The following is a 21,679-nucleotide window of genomic DNA, read 5'->3' on the forward strand; positions in this document are numbered from 1 at the left end:
ATGGATATAAACATTCATACACTCCATTTTAAGCAAATTTGAAAACTTACAATTTCTAAAAAACAAATTATAATTTGCCCTTCTAAGATAAAAGAAGGAAGGAAGCTAACATAATCAAGAAAATTATTGTAAAATATTGTATAATTATCAAAATACTCAGAAATCCTCTCCTGCACATGCCTGCAAAAGTGAAGTATAATTAAACTAACTTGATGTGTCATAAAACAAGAATGAAGTAGTATAGTTACACTATAAAAACAAGTTTGAATTACAAAGACAGCTGAACATTCATATCTCTTATTAAACATTTAATTCCACAATTCGAGTAGAAATACTCACGCAGCATAGTTTCTCTTTTGAGATCTTATTGCCTTCCATAATTTCTTGTTCAAATTTTTCTTCTCTCTTTCAGAAATTGGATTGTTATGAGTATTTCGCTTATTTATCAAATTAGTAAGAAGTCGTGAAGCTGATAATTCCACTGAGTGAATGTTGTATCTAAATTTAAAATATGTGAGAATTTTTGATAATCGCATGCTCATATCAACCTAGACCTGTTTGAATTACTAAATAAAATTTTTGGCAAAAAGAACATTTGTTTGGGCAGGATCATTCTCTGCCTTCCATCACTTTTTGCCCTTTTGACTCCCAAAGTAGAGTCTGTGTGAATGGGATCAGAATTTTCTAGACAGGTAAATTTTTGAATGATAAATGTGATAAATAAAACAGGTAAGGGCATTTTTTCAGATTAACACTACTCTCTTCCCCATTTTAAAACAATCTGTATATTAACATTTCTGAATATTTATAAAGAATGGACTAGAGTTTTCTGTTGTTGTTATTAGTTAATTCTTTTTCACCTATGAAATGCAGTTTGAGTTAGAAATTCTATTTTGTAGAGATTTCTATGCATATTCTTATACTTCATCATACTTGGCTTAACTTTTTTATCTTTGCTCAAAATGTTTCCGGTTTACTACTACATAAAATGTAAATTCCTTTTATAGGCATTTGAGATAATTCACAATTTGGTCTGAAATTACCCTTTTAATTATGAAATTGGTATATTTATATACATATGAGGCTTATCATGGGGGTGGGTGGATATATACACATAAATGTGCATAAATTAAAGTAATCTCAAGCCATAGCTATTCTTTCTCTCTTTCATATAAACATATATAATATTTATATATGATGTAGATATATGACACATATAAGACGTATATGAGACATATATACAATCTATAAGTTATATATGAGATATACACGTATTATATATATATACAAGATAGATATGACAGAGTTACATTTCATCAATATTTATGATCTACCTGTTATCTAGTCAGAGCAGAAATTATCTACATTTATAAATTACATCATGTAAGATTTGCTCATACTCTTTCCTTTGTTGGTTTGTTTTGGAGAAGGTCTTGTTCTGTTTCAAATGGGGTGGAATAAATTACATGTAGGCTCAGTATCCTTCCCCTCTCCTCCCTGTCTAGCATATCTATTCTTTGAGACCCAACTCCTGTGCAGAAGTGTTTTGGACCACTCCAACCCATTGCATTTTCTCTTCCTGCTAAACTGCAAAGCATTCAGTGTGTTTATTGTGCTTATGTATGTGCATATGTGTGCTAACTTACATACCCTTGAGGGACAGACTGTGCTTTACAGTTAATAATTTATTGCTTTTTCCTCCTATCTTCCTGGAAGTGACAAATATCTCCTCATATCCACTATAACACCTACAGAATGCCTTGAACACTGAAATGTTTATTAAGTATTTACATACTAACTAGCTATACTATTGAATCTAATTGTTTCAGGGTCATATATATTATCACTCTCCTAATGACTGTCAATTCCTTAAGTACAACCATGCCACAAACTTTTTCCGCATCCCTCCAGAGTCCTTGGTCCAGAACCAAAGAGCAAAGTGAAATGATTTGAATGTGAACTCATTTTGCCCGTACAGATCAATTAAATATTTTGCAAAGAAAAAAATCATTATTTTGAGTATAATGAAAACATGATTGCTAATTATTTGATGAGTCTGCTACTAAGCTCCATCTAACTTTCCTTTAAATGCTTTGAAGGGAAAAATAGAAAGAGAAAACCAGCAAATTGTTTTAAAGCTTTCCTAAAATCTTTTCTTTTTAGTCAGGGGTTTAGATGTAATCATTTTTGCAAACAAGGTACAGAACAAATATTTAGTGTGAGGTCGTATGTGTATGTGTGTATGCGTGTGTGTACTAGAGTACGTGCTCTCTTTTGGCAAACACACAATACAGTTTTATCATTTTTGGCTTATCTTACTTTGATGATATATAGACTTTTTCTAATAACTGAAGGGCCAGAGACTTCTATTGTACTTAACTACACAATCAGATTTTGAAGTAAAATTTAACGAGAGGTTTTCCTACCTCTCATATTATACCCAAGTTGGCATAATAAGTACGGCTTCAACATAATAGAATTAAAATTCTTCAAAATTCTACTAGAATGGCTGAATCAGAAATTCTATATACCTGCTCAACTACTCTTTTCAAAAGTTCTCAATATTCATACAATTTTAAGTAGAATGCTATCTACAGAAAATATTACTTACGAAAAAAATATTGCAGGAAGCCTATCCATTTCTTTAAGTTTTTCCACAAAACAAGGAAACATTCTTCGCTTTTCAGTTTCTGAACTGTCAAAAGTTTGAGGCTTAAGGTACTCCAGTAACTGATTTACCTGAATAAAAATATCATAAGTAAAAGGTAGATGATAAAATATTTGCGATTGTTTAGAATAGGTAAAAAAAACCAGCTAACATTTATAATAGAAAACTGTGTTGACATCCACATCAATGTAAATTATAACACTAATCAAAGCCATATCAAACTGCAAAGAAATTATATCACTAAAAAAGTAAGACTACTGTAAGTTCATCTAGTAAAATAATTGGTATAAGATACTATGTATAACCAGCCCTCTAATTAAAAAAATAATTTGAAATGAAAATGATATAGCAAGAGAAACAGCTGGCCACATAAATACTCATTGAAAGCAGAATTTAGTTTACCATGACTTGTGATATCAGAGGATGGCTGGTAAAAAGACAAAATTAAGAGAGAATTTGATTCATTTACTCATTCAATTTATATCCTATACATGCCTATTGGTTTATAAATAATATTTTTAACAGAATTATCTAAAATAAAAAACAAGAAAAAGAAATGTTTTAAACTAAACTTTTAGGTGGAAAAAGTATAAAATGACCAAACAAACATTCAATAGATGAGAAGAGGATTTTCATGTTAGGAATAGCACAGCATGTCATAAGGGAAGGAAATATACGGGCTAGTGCCTGCTGGAGAGGGTATCGGATGGAACTAATTGGAGCCGAGAGGTTTGCCACCTCTTAGCAGATGGCAAAGTAAGGGGACTTAGTAAAATTAAATTTGATCTAGGCTGGCATCTATAGATCTAAGTGTGTTAAAAGCCAGATAATGGCAATGATAGACCAAAGATTCTCAACTCTGCTTGCACATTAAAATTACCTAGAATGTTGTTTTAAAATTCCAGTGCCCCACCTCCATGCAAGGCTGCTGAGATCAGAATTTTTAGAGATAAGACCAAGCTCCCTAGATGATTTTAAAAAGCAGTTAGTGATGAAAACCTCTATTAACATAGTAGTAATTCTTGACATTAGGTAGTTTTCAGACTCACTGATTGGGCAGTCTTCCCAAGTCAATGTGTAATTGAAATTTAAAAAGAAAAAATGGGCTCCTTCCTACATGGAATGAGAAGTTGGGAGGTAGGGATGTATTGAAATCCTGCTTCCATTACTTGAGACGATGCTGATCAAAAAGTGATCACATCTTAACCATGATACAGGGCCCCAAGTGGTCAAAGTTATTCGATATTACATGTCGGCATATGTGAACGAGTTCATCCATATTTCTTTCCTTCTAATGGTTCAATGAATAGTCCTGGGTAGCTTTGGGCAAGTGCCACTGCTAATGCCATTGAGATATTGTAGTACTCATTTTCAGGAGCTAAAGTATCATTGGGATTTTTTATCACCAGAAAATAGTAAAGTCAAAGAATAGAACTTAAAGTAAATAAGATAAATAATACTTAAAATTTCTCCTATCTATTCAGTTTGTTGGTGACAGAGAGAAGCTGAGCACCTACCTAACCAAACAAGTAAACAGACAAAAGTTCTTCCTTTGGGAAATATTGGAAAAGAGAATCAAGATAATGACCCAGTGGTTTCAAAAATCAGAGAAGTCCTACCTTTTATGAAAAGAAATAGCCCAACCTGGGTTTAACTGTCTGAAACGCAGATTCAAAAAGGACATGGTTCCAGCATGTGTGGGTTGTCCAGGTTAGAGCTCAAGTAATGATTCTTTGCATTTTTCCACGACTAGCTAACTAAATTTAAAGTAGAATTGCAATGCGTGGTAATGGGATATCCATCTTCAAATCCTCAAGAGCTTTATGTGTGATTCCCCTGAACCTAAATGAAAAAGTCAGATTCGTTTTATATTAATCTTTTCCCTAAATAAATCCTAAATGGTTTTAACTACCTTGGTTCAGTCCAGCTGAGTCCAATGAATCACTTCCTTTTTCAGTTCCTCTTCATATTTCTTGGCATCTGCCCTCATGATGACTACCTTATTTTTGAAGCAGCTGAATTCTTCAGGTTCTAACTCCTTGAAAATGGAGAACCACAAATACAAAGAAAAACAGTTACCATCCTTTCTAAAGTTTTCCATATATTCCAATATGAAATAAACCTCTCAAACAGTCAATATCCAACCATATTCAGTTACCAGTTACAGGGTTAACTGCAAATAGACTGACTGTTCTGTTCTCTATCTAATGGTTGCATATTATCCTGTTTTCACTAGAATCTACGAAAACGTAATTTTTTAAATATTGTCTTAGCTTTAGAGATAAAAGAAAATTCCTAACATTTTTACTTTAAACATACGTATTTTTCTTACCATGGCAAGGCACTATTCTAAGCATTTTATAAATAACAATTCAGTTACTCTTCATAATAACCCTACAAAGCAGAAATTATTATCTTTTTGGCAGGGAAAAAGCAAACATATAGAAAATTTAACTAATTTACCCTGAAAATACTGTGGCTCTGGAGTTTATACTCTTAACAATCAGAGATGCTGTACCAGAACAAATACTATTCATGAATTTGCTCATTATTGATGGACTGCCACAGCCAAAGGACTAGAGCTGTCAGTCATAGAATATATATATATACACACACCTGCATTCTTGGCCATTCTGGCCAAACATGTACCATAGCATCATAAAGCAGTATGCTTTCCCGAGGAGAAAATCCAAGGTCTAAAGGGATTCCGTATTTCTCTATCTAAAAACCATGAAATACAACATTATTAACTTTATATCCCATATGCATATTTTTAATAATCTGGATACATACTCATTTGCCAAAGTCGTTTATACTTACATGATTGACTGTAAGTGCAGCACATGGGTGATAGTGTTCAATGAGAAAGTCGTTATCTTTTAGAGAACACACATACTTTTCTAGATCATTGTATCGTTCTTTGTACCATACTGTAAATACAGGATTGAAATGATCACTAAGATTTGTTTGCTTTCAAAACAATGATATAACTCTGATTTTACAATTATAAGTAGGCCTAGGGATACCTATGCATGAATCTATAGTCAATAAAACACTAGAAACACTGCTGTGCATTGGGAAGAACCTTGAAAGAGGACTCAACGTACATATACTGTCGATCTGTGCTTTACTTCTCCTGGTCTTAATCTTCAATTATAATCTATCATTGCTTTTCAGTTCCTAGTATTTAATTATGATTTTATAATTTATTTCTCTGCGTATTCTTGTAAAGCATGACTTTGTGTAATGGGGCATGGGAAAAGTAAATAGATATATAATCATACAATTTTTAATTATAAACATTAGGTTTTACTATTACTATTATTATTATACTATCTCTCTGTCTTTGAGAATAAGATTACCAGGTCACAGAAATAGTCACAGAAATTTGTTTTCTTTTTTCTCTTGTCCATTTTTATTTTAAATCTAGGAAGCTGATATCCCAAATGTCTCTATTAATAAGGCACTAGGATTTATATTTCTCTTAGCACTTATCACTACCTAACATGCTATTTATTTCATTTTATTTTTAAATGTGCTTATTACAAATCTTATTTAATCTCTACGTCTACATTAGAATTTAAGCTACATGAAAACAGGGAGTTTGTTTCCTGTTGTATCCCTAGGGACTAGAATGGGGCTTGGCACATATTAGGCACTTTAATATTTGTCAGGTGACAGCATGAATGTCACATGGGGGGATCTGCAGCTTTTGGTTGGAAAATAGCCAGAAAATATGATTTTATACTACTTCAGAGAATTTTCATGAAAATAGTTACATGTAAAAGATATAGCAACATTCATCGATTCAGTAGTTAAATTTTTGTGGTACATTTAAAGTATAAGATATTATGCCATGGATAAAGACAAATATACACATTATATATAATATTGTCTATGTACTTAAAAAAATATATATATAATATGAGTGTTCTCCAAAGAAAATAGGGCATATAAAAATACATTAGACAGTAGAAAATTTCATAATGTAGGATACAGTATGGCACTTGAACTGAAAGGATTAAGGTAGAATTTGAGCTGTGCCTCTAGAAAATATCTTTGAAATAATAGATAAGATTTAGTCAAGTGTAGTGGAAAGGTCACTCCAGAAAAAGAAATGAAAAAGTAAAGGCAAGATATGAGGAAAAATGAATAATCCAAATGTCAAGAAAATTCATGAAAGTGGAATGATAGCATAGAACTAGACCACAAGTGAAACAGGATATTCTGAAGCAAACATTTTTCAGTGAGCCAAAAGTGCCCTCTAAATATGTTTTGGCTTTAACTTTTTCTTACAAAATAAAAAGTGAAACAAATATCCTTGCTATAATTCCATCCTAAACCACACAACATTATGCAGGAATTCCCATTATTTCAAAATAAATAATCTTTGGAAAGAGCTTAATCTCCAAGTTTAATAGAGTCACCATTAGTTAGCTGTGTGGACTTTAGCATGTTACTTAATCTCCAATAGCTAAGTTTCTTACTTATTTTGTTTCCTCTATAAATGAAAGTAAAATTGATTTAACTTTCAGAGTTATAGTAAGGACCAAGTTGCTTTGCACATATGAGATACCCTATTATGTTGCAAGCACATCAAGTGTACTCAATAATTCTGAGTTCCCCTTCTCCGAGGTTAAGATATTCATACCCAGTCTAACTATGTGTGATGACTTTTCTATTCTTTTTCTTTGTTGTTTCTTTGAAGCTTTCAGGGCATTTTGTGATGAACCAAAATTTTCCATTGTGCTCTCAACATGTTGCCAGTATCTTTTAATTAACACCAACCATCTAGTTATTAAAAAAAAGAAAAGCATTACTGTCACAGAAAAACAAATCTATAATATCATTTTTTCTAAGAAAAATCATTAAAATTGATAAGAGAGTAAAAATCTCTAAACATTGAACATACTAAAATTATCTTTATATTTTACATTATAAAATTACATTTATATTTTAGTTTAGCCTATACACCCACCTAGCGTCCCAATTTTGGCTACTGCTGCCTAGGGGACACCTTTAGATTGCCAGGCTCTGGTGGCCAGTGGGGGTTATGCTTGCAATTCCACAAGACTATATATTTGCATACTTTTAAAAGCAATTTCCTGAGAGTCTGGCTTCTAGCTGCTGGAATTTAGGTGCTGAGATCCTCCCCTCTGGGACACTGACAGGCCTTGGCACATTCTCAACTACTTGGAGGTATCAAAAATATAATACGCTGCTTGGACAAGCACAGAGATTTGAGAGACAAACAAGAGCTGGGGCAGGCTGAATGACAAGATTCATCTCCTACATAAAACCACTCCTTCAAGACTGGGAGAGGTGGTTTGTTTCATCTACTACATAGAAACAACACAGAGAGTCAGTAAAATGAAGAAATATAGGGATATGTCCCAGATGAAAGAACAAATTAAAATGCAGGAAAAAAGTTAATGAAACAGAGATAAATAATTTACTTGATAAAGACTTCAATGTAATCATCATAAAGATCCTCACTGAACTGGGGAAAGAATAGATAAACACAGAGGAAACTTCAAAAAAGAGATTGGCAATATAAGAAAGTAGAAAATAGAAGTCACAGAGCTGAAAGATAGAATAATTGAACAGAAAAATATAATAGAGGGCTTCTATAGCAGACTAGATGAAGCAGAAGAAAAGATCAGTCAACTAAAAGACTAGGAAGTAGAACTCACCCAACTAGAGAAGCAAAAAGAGAAAGGAATGAAAAAACGTAAAGACAGCTTAAGGGACTCGTGGGACAACATCAAGTGAACCAACATTCACATTATAGCACTCCCAGATGCAGGAGAGAGAGAGAAAAGAGGAGAAATCTTATTAAAGAAATAATGGCTGAAAACTTCCCTCACATGTGAAAGGAAAGGGACATCCAGATCCAGAAAGCGCAGAAAGTTTCAAATAATATGAAGCAAAAGGGGCCCACACCAAGACACATTATAGTTAAAATGTCAAAAGTTAAATACAGGAGAGAATATTAAAAGTAGCAAGGGAAAAACAAATTGTTACATATGAGGACACCCCCATAAGACTGTAAGCAAATTTTTTAACAGAAACTATGCAGGTCAGAAGGGAGTGGCACGATATAGTCAAAGTGCTAAAAGAAAAAACTTCCAACCAAGAATACTCTACACAGCAAAGTTATCATTCAGAATTGAAGGGGAGATAGAGTATTCCAGACAAACTAACCTAAGGAATTCGTCATCGCTAAACTGACCTTACAAGAAATGTTAAGGAACACCTTTAAACTGAAAAGAAATGGTGCTAATTAGTAACAAGAACACATATGAAAGAATAAATCTCACTGGAAAGGTAAATATATAGTAAAGGTAGTGAAATAATTACTTATAAAGATAATATGAAGGTTAAAAGAGAAAAATAGTAAAAAATAACCACAATTACAATAATTAGTTAAGGTATTCACAAGATAAAAAGATACAAAATGTGAAATCAAAAACTTAAATGTGGGGAGGGGAGAGTAAAAATTTTGAGCTTTAGAATGGGATCAAACTTAAGTTGTTATCAACTTAAAAATGGATCATTATAGATAGAAGTTGTTATATGTAAGCCTCCTGGTAACCACAAAGCAAAAACCTATAGTATATCCACAAAAGAAAAAGAGAAAGGAACATAAGCATACCAGTAAAGAGAGTGATCAAACCACAAAGGAAGAGACCAAGAGAAGAAAAAAGGAACAGAGAAGAACTATAAAAACAGCCAGAAAGCAATTAACAAAATGGCAATAAGTACATACCTATTGACAATTACTTTAAATATAAATGGAACAAATTCTCTAATCAAAAGACATACAATGGCTGAATGGATTAAGAAAACAAGATCTATACTGCCTAGGAGAGACTCACTTTAGATGTAAGGACATATTCAGACTGAAAGTGAAGGGAGGGAAGAAGATATTCCATGTAAATGGAAACCAAAAGAGAGCTGGAGTAGCAACACTCATATCAGACAAAACAGACTTTAAAACAAAGACCACATAAAGAGACCAAAATAGGCATTACATAAAGATAAAGTGTCAGTCCAATGAGAGGATATAACATTTGTAATGCACCCAAATATTTAAAGCAAATATTAACAGACCCAAAGAGAGAAATAGACAGCAACACAATAATAGTAGGGGACTTTAACACCCCACTTAGATCAATGGATAGGTCATCCAGACAGAAAATCAGTATGAAAACATCAGCAAGATACACTTGACAGGTGTTTACACAGCATTCCATCCAAGAGTAACAAAATACACATTCTTCTCAAGTGCAGATGGAACATTTTCCAGGATAGATCATATGTTAGGGCACAAAACAAGTTACAATAAATTTAAGAGGATTGAAATCATATCAAGCATCTTTTCCAGCCAGAGTGGTATAAAACTAGAAGTTAATTACATGAAGAAAACTGGAAAATTCACAAATATGTGGAGATTAAATAACATGATATGAACAACTAAGGAGTCAAAGAAATCAAAAGAGAAGTTTTTAGAAATGTCTTGAGATAATCAAAAATAGAAATATATCAAAATTTATGCCATGCCGCAAAAGCAGTTCTAAGAGGACAATTCATAGTAATAAATACCTACCTCAAGAAACAAGAAAAGTCTCAAATAAACAACCTAGTTTTATAACATAAAGAACTAGAAAAAGAAGAAATGGAACCCAAAGTTAGTAGAAGGTAGGAAACAAAGATTAGAGCAAAAATAAATGAAATAGAGACTAAAAAGACAATAGAAAAGATTGATGAAACTAAGAGCTGGTTCTTTGAAAAGATAATCAAAACTGATAAACTTTTAGTTAGACTCACCAATAAAAAGTTAGAGAAGACTCAAATAAATAAAATCAGAATGAAATAGGACATGTTACAACTGATATTACAGAAACACAAAGGATCATAAGAAACTACTATGAGCAATTTTACACCAACAAATTGGACAGCATAAGAGAAACGGACAAATTCCTAGAAATATAAAACCTACCAAGATTGATTCATGATGAAATAGAAAATCTGAACAGACCTATTACTACTAAGGTAATCAGTAATCAGTAACCTCCCAACAAACAAAAGTCCAGGACCAGATGGCTTCCCTAGTGAATCCTACCTAACGTTCAAAGAAGAATTAATACCAACATTTCTCAAATTCTTACAAAAAGTAGAAGAGGAGGGAACCCTTCCAAATTCATTTTCTAAGGCCAGCATTACCCTGATACCAAAACCAGACAAGGATGCTATAAGAAAAGAAAATTACAGGCCAATATTTGTGATGAACATAGGTGCAAAAATACTCAGCAAAATATTAACTGAATTCAACAATACGTTAAAATAATCACACACCACGATCCAGTGGAATTTATTCCAAGGATGCAAGAATGGTTCAACATCTGCAAATCAATCAATGTGATATACCACATTAACAAAATGAAGGGTAAAAATCATATTAGCTCAATAGATGCAGAAAATGCATTTGACAAAATTCAAGAACTACTTACAATAAAAACTCTCAACATAGAGGGTATAGAGAGAATGTACTTCAATGTAATAAAGGCCATACATGACAAGCCCACAGCTAGCATCCTGCTCAACAATGAAAAGCTAAAAGTTTTTCCTCTAAGATTAGGAACAAGAGAAAGAGGTCCACCATCATTACCTTTAAAAACATAGTCCTGAAAGTCTTAGCCAGAGCAATTAGGCAAAAAGAAAAGAAAGAAAGAAAGAAAGAGAGAGAGAGAGAGAGAGAGAGGGAGGGAGAGGGAGAGGGAGAGAGAGAGAGAGAGAAAGAGAGGGAGAGAAAGAAAAAGAAGAAAGAAAGAAAGAAAGGAAGGAAGGAAGGAAGGAAGGAAGGAAGGAAGGAAGGAAGGAAGGAAGGAAGGAAGGAAGGAAGGAAGGAAGAAAGAAAGAAAGGAAGAAAGAAAGAAAGAAAGAAAGAAAGAAAGAAAGAAAGAAAGAAAGAAAGAAAGAAAGAAAGAAAGAAAGAAAGAAAATGCATCCAAACTGGAAAGGAAGACATAAAACTGTCATTATGTGCAGATGACATGATATTATATATAGAAAACTCTAAATACTTCATCAAAAAACTGTTAGAAGTAATAAATGAATTCATGAAAGTTGCAGGATACAAAATCAATACACAAAAATCTGTTACTTTTCTATACACTAATAATGAAATCTCAGAATTTAAAAATCCTATTTACAATTGCATCAAAAATAATAAAATACCTAGGAATAAATTTAACCAAGGAGGTGAAAGACCTGTATATTGAAAACTACAGGATATTAAAGAAAAAAATTGAAGATGACAAAAGTAAATAGAAAGATATTCTGTGCTCATGGATTGGAAGAATCAATATTGTTAAAATGTCCATACTACCCAAAACAATCTACAGATTCAATGTAGATTAAAATCTACATTTTTCTGTGGCGAAAAAAGAAGTCTTTATTGATAAATAGATTATAATATCTATAAATAGAGTGATGGGTTTAAGGGGAATAAAAACTCCAGAAGAATCTCAGTCTCTCTCTACCCCACCTCTCGTTCTCAGCTTCTGTCTTCTTATTGGCCATTTTGGACAACAAGACCTTGGTGGTCATGCAAGGCCTTCTTGGGCCTTGGAGGCTTCTATCTTCCTATCCCAATCAAAATTCCAATGGCATTTTTCAAAGAGATAGAATAAATAATCCTAAAATTTGAATGGAACCACTAAAACCCCAAATAGCCAAAGAAATCTTGAGAAAGAAGAATAAAGCTAGAGGCATCACACTCCCTAATTTCAAACTATAGTACAAAGCTCTAGTATTCAAAACAATATGGTATTGGCATAAAAACAGACACATAGATAAGTGGAACAGAATTGAGAGCCCAGAAATAAACTCAAACATATATGCTCAATTAATTTATGACAAATGAACGAAGAATACACAATGGATAAAGGACTATCTCTTCAATAAATGGTGTTGGGAAATCTGGACAGCCACATGGAAAAGAATGAAACTTGACCACTATCTTACACACAAAAATTAACCCAAAATGGATTTAAGACTTTAACATAACACCTGAAACCATAAAACTCCTGGAAGAAAACATAGATGGTAAGCTCCTTGACACTGGTCTTGACAATGATTTTTTTTAATCTGACACCAAAAGCAAAAGCAACAAAAGCAAACATAAACAAGCAGGACTACATCAAACTAAAAAGCTTCTACACAGTAAAGGAAACCTTCAACAAAATTAAAAGGTAACTTACTGAATGGGAGGAAATATTTGCAAATCATATATCCAAGAATGAAATGATATCGAAAATATATAAAGAACCCATACAACTCATTAGCAAAAAAACCCTAAACAATCCAATTAAAACATGGGCAGAAGATCTGACTAGATATTTTTCCAAAGCAGACATACAGATGGTCAACAAGTACATGAAAAGAAGCTCAACATCACTAATCATCAGGTAAATGCAAATCAAAACCTCAATTACATAGCACTTCACACCTGTTAGAATGGTTATTATCAAAAAGACAAGAAATAACAAGTGTTACTCAGGAAGCAGAGGAAAGGGAACCTTTGTGTACTGTTGGTTGGAATGTAAATTTGTGCGGCCACTATGGAAAACAGTATGGATATTCCTCAAAAAACTAAAAATAGGGCTACCATAGGATCCAAAATTTCCACTTCTGAGTATTTATCCAAAGAAAACAAAATACTAACTTGAAAAGATATATGCACCCCCATTTTCTTTGCAGCTTTATTTACAATAGCCACAATATGGAAACAATCTAAGTGTCCATCATGGATGAATGGATAAAGCAATTGTGGTATATGTATACAATGGAATATTATTACGCCATAAAAAAGAATGAAATCTTGCAAGTGTTGACAACATGGATACACCTTGAGGGCACTATGCTAAGAGAAAAGCAAATACCATAGAATCTCTTTAATAATGCAATCTAAAAAAAAATTAACCTTAGATACAGAGAAGAGATCAGTGGTTGCCGAGGCAGTGGGTGGGGGACATGACAAATGGGTGAACTGCCAGTTTTATTAGTTTAAACAAGTTGTTAATAAAAATGAAAAAAAACTCTATTTATAGTCACATAGTTTAATCAACTGTTACTTTTATACAATCACCAAGAATGAATACTTTGAAGTTCCTTATGAAATGCATTGACCCAATATAGCAGTTATATCCATTTCTACTATACGTGTTGACACATTTTGAAAACGTTTTTTGGTGTTTTGCACAGGAAAGTATCATGCAAAGTATATTGGATGGATAGTTTTAAACTGCTTTATGCTGTTCTCTGAGAATCTAAATATCAAACTATAAACAGGAAAATTAAATCACCCTCACACAACATTCTTCAGGGATCAGGTAAGTATGTAAATTATATCTAGTCAAAGGAATGAGAGGAAATGCTTTCTAGTTAAATATAAACCAACTCAAAGAAAACAAGATTTACTCAAAAGGACTTTTTTGTTTTGTTCTAGAGCTTTTTTTTTTTTTTTTTTGGTGAGGAAGATTGTCCCTGAGCTAACATCTATGGCGAATCCTCTTCTTTTTGCTGAGGAAGATTGTCACTGAGCTAACATCTGTGCCCATCTTCCTCTATTTTGTATGTAGGACGCCACCACAGCATGGCTTAATAAGCAGTGTGCAGGTCCGTGCCCAGGATACAAACCAGTGAGCCCCGGGCCACAGAAGCTGAACGCATGAACTTAACCACTATGCCACCAGGCCAGCCCCTCTTTAGAGATGATTTTAAATAACCCATGACTGAATAGAAGTACTTACCCATTAATAGTGATAATAATGAATGTAAAATTCAGGCTTACTCAGTGAGATGTTCAGGATTACTGATAGTAGCAGAAAGTGCCAGAAAGGGACACCGAATCATAACAAGTAGATGTTCCCAAACTTCTGCTCCAATTTCTCCCCCAAGACAGTGAACCTGTCAATGTGGTTAAATAGATTTAGTGTAAAATCAGTTACCCTTTTTTCCAAAATGTTAACAGATTGTGCTATCAGAACCTATTACTCCCTTCTCTCCCCACATTCGATAACGTTCATTCACCCACTGACAAACTTAGTCAAACAAACCAACACGATTTTGAGAGGAATTAAAGTGGATTTGAATGTGCCAATAATTGGATTATTTATTAATAGTGTATCGAGAGATGACACTCTATTATGCATTATAATAGCTGAACTACAATAAAGATTATTACAGGCCATGGTAATAACACTATAAGCAAAAACAAACAAAAGAATACATTTTACAACTCTTATTTATAAATGAAATAATGGCCTAATTACAGATCGTCATAAAAAGATAATAGGATGAGGAAAAATATCTATAAAAATAAAAAATTTACTCATGTGTCACTAATCCCACCACTGCAATACAGACAACAATGCTTATAAAATAAATTAATTTGAAATAAATTGACTACTCCAGGCTTTAGTCTGTAAATGTATGTAGAGCACTTATTCTACACTTGTTAGAAATCTCAAGAATGCCCGAGTCCCCTGACTATAAATGGGGCGAGATGAGTGCAGTGACTAGCTCATTCATTGTTATATTTGTCACGATGATATGTGCAGTTAACAATAATATATGAAAGCAATAACAACTTTACATGACTTGATTTTAAATAACTTTTGTAAGGTTCTCAACTAATAATAAACTTTTATATAGTAAAATTAGATCCTTATATATATTATACTCTACGTTTAATAGAATTTAAAAAAATTTTAAAAACCAAGTCACTCAATTTCAAAAGTCCAATGCTTATGTTTTGTTTCTGATTTTTACTGAAGGACTTCTCCTTTATGGGTCACTATGAAACAGATACTGTGGAGAGGTAAAAAGAAGTTTTCAAAGAGCTTTTAGTCAAAATAGGAGAAAATGAAAAAGAAAAACACATGTAAAGGACATCAGAAATATATTGATAACAGGCCATTTTAATAAAGTACAATTATGAGTGTTTGTTTGTTGTGCCAAAGAATGATAAATCAGAGAGGAACGTGGAATTTATAATGATAAAGTGAGCACTTTGTAAGAAACACTTATTAGTATTTTAAGCAAAGATGCAAAAGATAAGATTTAAAATAATTTTACATAAACAGTTTGAAGCTTTTTTATTCAGAGTTACACTTGAGAACGTTTAATCTTATTTTTTATATTAAGGATAGCTCTGTATGCCAGTGCTGTATTAAAAGCTCAGAAAAGTACTCAGCATTTTAAAAGCATTAAAAGCCCAGAAAATGGAAGTAGGTTGCCTGTGTTCTAATCCTGTCTCTACCACTTAACATGGCATGAATTTGGGAAGCTAATCTCTCTTTGCCTCAATTCAGTGGCCATAATAATAGTACCTACTTCACAGGTTTTTTTTCTGAAGAGTAAGTGGCTTTATAGCTGAAAATCATTTAGAATAAATATCTGTAGTAAACATTAAAATAAAGGTAGCTATTATAATTTTATGCATAGCAATATGTGTAATATAATGATTTACATCCGTCAATCTTTGTATTCTTTTTTAACCTTTATTTTATGGCGAAATATAACATTCAGTAAGTTGTATAAAATGTAGACTTTCATATTAACAAAGAAATGTTCAGATTAACAAAGTAAAGCAAACATCCCCATAAATCAAGATAAATATTTCCAGCACCTCAGAAGTCCATATTACAACAGCATCCTTTCATAGTTGCTATGCTGCTTTTTTAAAATTATGACTTCTGGGGCCAGCCCCATGGCCGAGTGGTTAAAGTTTGTGGGCTATGTTCTGGTGGCCCAGGATTTTGCCAGTTCAGATCCTGAGCATGAACCTAGCACCACTTATCAAGCCATGCTGAGGCAGCGTCCCACATAGCAGGACTAGAAGGAGCTACAACCAGAATATACAGCTATGTACTGGGGGGCTTTGGGGAGAATAAAAAAATTTCCCCAATAAAATTATGACTCTCTTTTCATTATACTTCTTCATATAGACATGTGTGTATTCATAAACAATGTATGTTGATTTTGCCAGTTTAATAAGGTTTTGTAATTAGAATTACATGCATGTGTCCTTTTGTGTCTAGCTTCCATTGCTCGATATTACGGTTTTAAGATTATTCTATGTTGTACTCATTTTCATTGCTCTATCTATTCTCTTGTATGAATGTACCACATTTTGCTTATTATTTCCACTTTGATGGACACTTGAGTTGTTGCTATGAACATTTTGTCCATGTCTTCTAGTCCACTTGTGTGGGAGTTTTTTAATTGTCTTATTTTTGAAGATCCTAAATCTTGTTTTCCTAGTTCCTAGATGTATAGCTAGAATTGGAATTCCTTACTCATGAAGCAGTGTCATCTTCATTAGATTTTGCCAAAACAGATTCCAAAGAGGCACCCATGAGCAGGGCATGAGCCTTCTCATCGCTCCACTTCCTTTGCAACACTTAACACTGTCAGATTCTGATTTTTACCGTCTGGTGGACGTATCTCATTGTAATTTTAATTTATATTTTAGTTAAGTTCCTTTTCAGGGGCATATTGAACATTTGGAAATCTCCTTTTGTGAGTGGCTTTTCTCTTAACATTTTAAAGGAAGTTTTTATATATTCTTAATGAGAGTTCTTTGTCAGTTATAAATTACAAAAACCTTCTACTCAGTGGCTTGTCATTTCATTCTCTTAATGAAATATTTTGATGAATAAAAATTCTTAATTTTATGTAGTCAAATTTGTTCATCTATTTTATTTTCATAGTTTGCGCTTTTTGTGTCTTGTTTAAGAGAATTTTCTGTACTCCTAAGTAATGAAGATATTCTCTTCAGATATTATATTCTAAAGTTTCATTCATTTGCTTTCATATTGGTGCTTTTAAACCATTTGAAATTGATGTCTGGGTATGATGTGAGGAAGTGATCTAATTTTATTTATTGTCCATATAGATTCCCAATTTTTCCAATACTGTTTGCAGTGCCGTGTTTTCCTTAAATAAAATGTCTATGTGTAGTTCTATTTCTAGGCTCTCTGGCCCATTTGTCTATGGACAAATAGATGTTGTCTTGACTACCATAGGTCTATAATAAACCCTGATACTTGGCAGAGCTGGTTTCTTCACCTTGATCTGTTTTGTCAAGTGTGTCTTGGCTACTTTTTCCTTTTAGCAATTTCATGTAAATTTCAGAATCAGGCAATCAACTTCTTCCTCCCCCAACACACGCACATACTCATGCACACACACACATATACACATACTATCATAGGACGGGAAAAAATTCTGATATTTTTGTGATTGCAGTCAATTTATAGAACAATTTGAGGCCATAATAATTAGTGTGTCCAAATTAATCTGTCATAATCATAATCATAATCATAATATTGAATTCTCCAGTACAAAAGCATGGACTATTTCTCTAGGTTCTCTATTCATTTTACTATTGTTTTTTAAAATTCTTTCTAAATATCCCTCAGCAAAGTTTAAAGATTTCTTTATAAAAGTCTTGCATATCTTTTTAAAGATTCATTCCAAAGTATGTCATATATTTTATGCTATTATAAATGCTATTAAAATGCTTTTTTATCTCATTTTCTCACTGAGTGTTGCTGACTTGAAAATTATTTATTAATTTGAATTTCAAAGAATGAAAAATATAAGGACATATTCTTGACCTAAATGTAACCATTCTAGAAATACAAAACAAAAACTATAGTAAAGAATATACATATCTGAAAATTAAGAAATATACTTCTAAATAACCAATGGATCAAAACTAAATAATGATGGAAATTAAAACATATTTTAAACTGAATGATAAATACATGCAATGTTTCAATGTTTCAAAAAGAAATGTTTCAATGTTACTGCTAAAGCAGCTTATAGGATTAACATATAGTGCTCAATACGTCAATGTATTAGAAAAGAATACATACATGTGTTAGAAAATAACTCAAAATTAATGTTCAAATTACATGTCATCTTCCTAAATTTACAGCTTCCCTATTTTGTTTGCTTGTTTCAGTCTGCTTGCTTGTTTTTTTGCTTATCTGTATTCTGCTTTTTATTTCCTTCCTGGTGGTATTCATCAAACTAATCCTAGCCATAGAATGATGCATTTTTTTAACCAGCAAAAAAGAAAACATGGCTGATGTCAGTCATCAATGCATCTGGTGATAGGAAAAAGGAAAGTACCCCTTAAAAGACAGTTGGTTCAGTGGGCTAAAATTTCTTTGGCTAAAAAGAAAAAATCTATTACTAAGATGCGTCCAATGATTTGTGAGATACTCTTTCCCTGCTACTATCACTCTTGACCTAGAATTTTTTCCATTTTTCTTATTCTCAGCTCCTTACAGATCTATCTTTTACCATCAGCACATAAATTCTACCCTCTCCATAAACTGAATTAACATTTATTTTAATAACTATATGTATAATTGTCATTTTATTAAAATACATGAATTACATATGTTTTTATATACATACAAATATTTAGTTGGGATAATTGTAATGAAAGGTGGCATACCTCATCAAATATGACATATCTCATTCTTTTCACCCATTTTTGATTATGAGGTGATAGCAGGAGTATTTCCAAACACTGAGGCACTGTCACCAATATCTGTTAAAAAAATTAGGGAATCATGGCCTTGATTATCTTAAAAAGCTCAAGTTTTAACTTTTAAACATTAATACAATATTTTGGATGACACAGTATGTTCATACTGATATTTCCATTAAAACAATAATCTCATTTTTGAAAAATAAAACAAATTTGTGTCACAGAGGTATGTTGCTGTTAGTACATTCAAAAAGGGTTAAGTTCAATTCATCAAGAAATATTCTCCCACATTGTACACTGACAGTATAAAATCATCACAACATGAAACCATCGCTATTGAAGGAAGCTACTCCCTCATGTTGAAATTTCAGAAGAGAAAATCGTTCTACTTTGTATAGAAAATATAATTATTTGAAAGTTACCCAATTTTTATATAAGAAAAATCATATAAATAATCTGCTCAAATATAAATATATCTGTCAGGGTAACTGTAAACTTAGTTTATACTCATATTGAAACCTTGAAGCGCCTACTGAAGTGCCATAATGTTTGTTATTATTCTTTGTGTGTGCATGTCTGTAACGTACCTGACAATTCAAGGCGTCATGACGGTAATCTCTTGTAAAAGTTCCACACACCACTAATCCTTTTGGCAGTGCTTTGGTAAATAAATTGCAGACAGTTCCCACCACTTGATTAACAAGAGCCTGAAGTCATAAAAGACATAATCTGCTATTCAGTAATTATTGACAGCACTGCAAAATTTGTTTACAGTAGACAAATGTCTGGAACAATTTGCATGCAAAAACGTGCAGTACCAATTTTATATAACTCTTTCTTAGTAAAAGAATTACTTTGCACCAAATTCTTCCTACTGGCTTTAAAGTTTTCCTTAATGTATAATATACAGTGCTTGATGATGTGATAGCTAGAAACAATAAACTAACAACAATCTTGGCCTCATGAATGTGATATATATTTTACAGGTGATGATGATTATTTATTTAAAAATCCAATTGGCTATGCAATGATGAGCATATTATCAAACTTCACTAAGCCTCAGTTTCTTCATCTGTAAAATACGAGGGCTGCAACATGTGATAGAGGTGATCCCTCCCAACACTCGCGTTCTGAATCTCTTCTCTCTGTACATCTTTAAGGCTTGCAATTAAATATTCTCCTAGGGAAAGTGAGAGGAAAGAATACCCCAAATCCCTTCTAGATGAAGAGAACAATTCTGATTTAGCCACGATCTTCTTGACTTTATTTTACACAGCTTGCTGTAAAGGAAGAAGCCCACAGCACTTGCAATAATCAGGGGTTATTCCACAGGGCATTTGTCCAACCACAGAGGCGGCAAAATTACGAATAGCTGCTCTCCGTCTCTCTTTCTCATGATCTTGTCTACACTCTCTTAAGTCATGTAATCCTGGTACAGTTATCAAATGTTACCCTTTAGCAAAATTCTCAAAAATGTCAAATGCCATCTTCTAATAAGTGCTGGACCTAGGAAGTTTCAAACAGTAAAATGAATAAAAAATAATTGTGAATGGTACCACTTATTGATCATTGTCTACATCCGAACAATATATTACATGCTTTACATACATCATCTCAATGCTTAGAACAATAGTATGAAGTAAGTGTTATTATCCCTTTTTTGCAGCTGGAGAAACTAAGGTAAGAAACTGGCTCAAGGTCACACAGAACATAAACTCTGAAACTCGTGACTTCAGTGCTGGAGCCTGTACACTGTGGTGCCTCCTAGGATTAAGGACACAAACTATAGTTGAAGGAAATACTGTAAGACATACGGTGTCAGATGGACACATTACCTTTGTTGGAGCAACATATACAACTACCCCTTCATTGCCCTCTCTCAGGATTTTCTCCATGCAGTAGTAAGATGCATAGGTTTTCCCTGATGAGGTCGGAGCAACAATCACAGCAGATTCATTATTATCTACAACATCAAGAAGTTCTCTCTAGATAAAAACAGAACAACATTTCATTTGAAAATACATATTTACTGTCCAATTTTAATTTAATGCCAACTATTTCTAGGGTGAATTAGTATTCACAGTTGCTTCCAAGACACACTAACATTCGAGACGGCAGTCACTTAAGGGAATCACCGTTTTCTGTTATTTGGAGACAACTAAATTCACATCTCACCTTCTCCTACAAAACACCTCCCCTAAACTTAGCTTAAAATATCCAATAAAACAGACAACATCGCAAGGGACCTGCCCAGGACACCATGTAGCCCAGCTCTCTGCATTCTTTTTAGCTTGAGTTGGCTGAACTCAGAATTACCAAAATCTGTCGTTCTTTATATTTTTGTTTTTCTGTTCATGAATTAATGAATAAGGTGTAGAAAAGGACAGATTTTCCAAAGATATGTACATATGTATAATAAGCCAAGTATTTATAAA

At 32.9% G+C, this 21,679-nt stretch overlaps 1 protein-coding gene across 1 annotated transcript in view; it reads right to left on the reverse strand.

The window, feature by feature from the left end:
- Window positions 1-21,679, reverse strand: part of LOC124236751 (probable ATP-dependent RNA helicase DDX60) — a 75,097-nt gene that overhangs the window by 43,710 nt on the left and 9,708 nt on the right. Inside the window, exons 6-16 of the mRNA XM_046655724.1 lie at window positions 21,080-21,229; window positions 19,832-19,951; window positions 19,209-19,304; window positions 14,526-14,641; window positions 7,320-7,459; window positions 5,489-5,598; window positions 5,285-5,389; window positions 4,597-4,706; window positions 3,071-3,095; window positions 2,612-2,739; window positions 340-498 (exon numbers count right to left, since the gene is read on the reverse strand). Coding sequence (XP_046511680.1) covers window positions 340-498; window positions 2,612-2,739; window positions 3,071-3,095; window positions 4,597-4,706; window positions 5,285-5,389; window positions 5,489-5,598; window positions 7,320-7,459; window positions 14,526-14,641; window positions 19,209-19,304; window positions 19,832-19,951; window positions 21,080-21,229 — 1,259 coding nt within the window. The remainder of the gene's footprint in view (window positions 1-339; window positions 499-2,611; window positions 2,740-3,070; window positions 3,096-4,596; window positions 4,707-5,284; window positions 5,390-5,488; window positions 5,599-7,319; window positions 7,460-14,525; window positions 14,642-19,208; window positions 19,305-19,831; window positions 19,952-21,079; window positions 21,230-21,679) is intronic.

The sequence above is a fragment of the Equus quagga genome, chromosome 3, assembly GCF_021613505.1.
Source record: "Equus quagga isolate Etosha38 chromosome 3, UCLA_HA_Equagga_1.0, whole genome shotgun sequence".
NCBI classification, from domain to species: domain Eukaryota; kingdom Metazoa; phylum Chordata; class Mammalia; order Perissodactyla; family Equidae; genus Equus; species Equus quagga.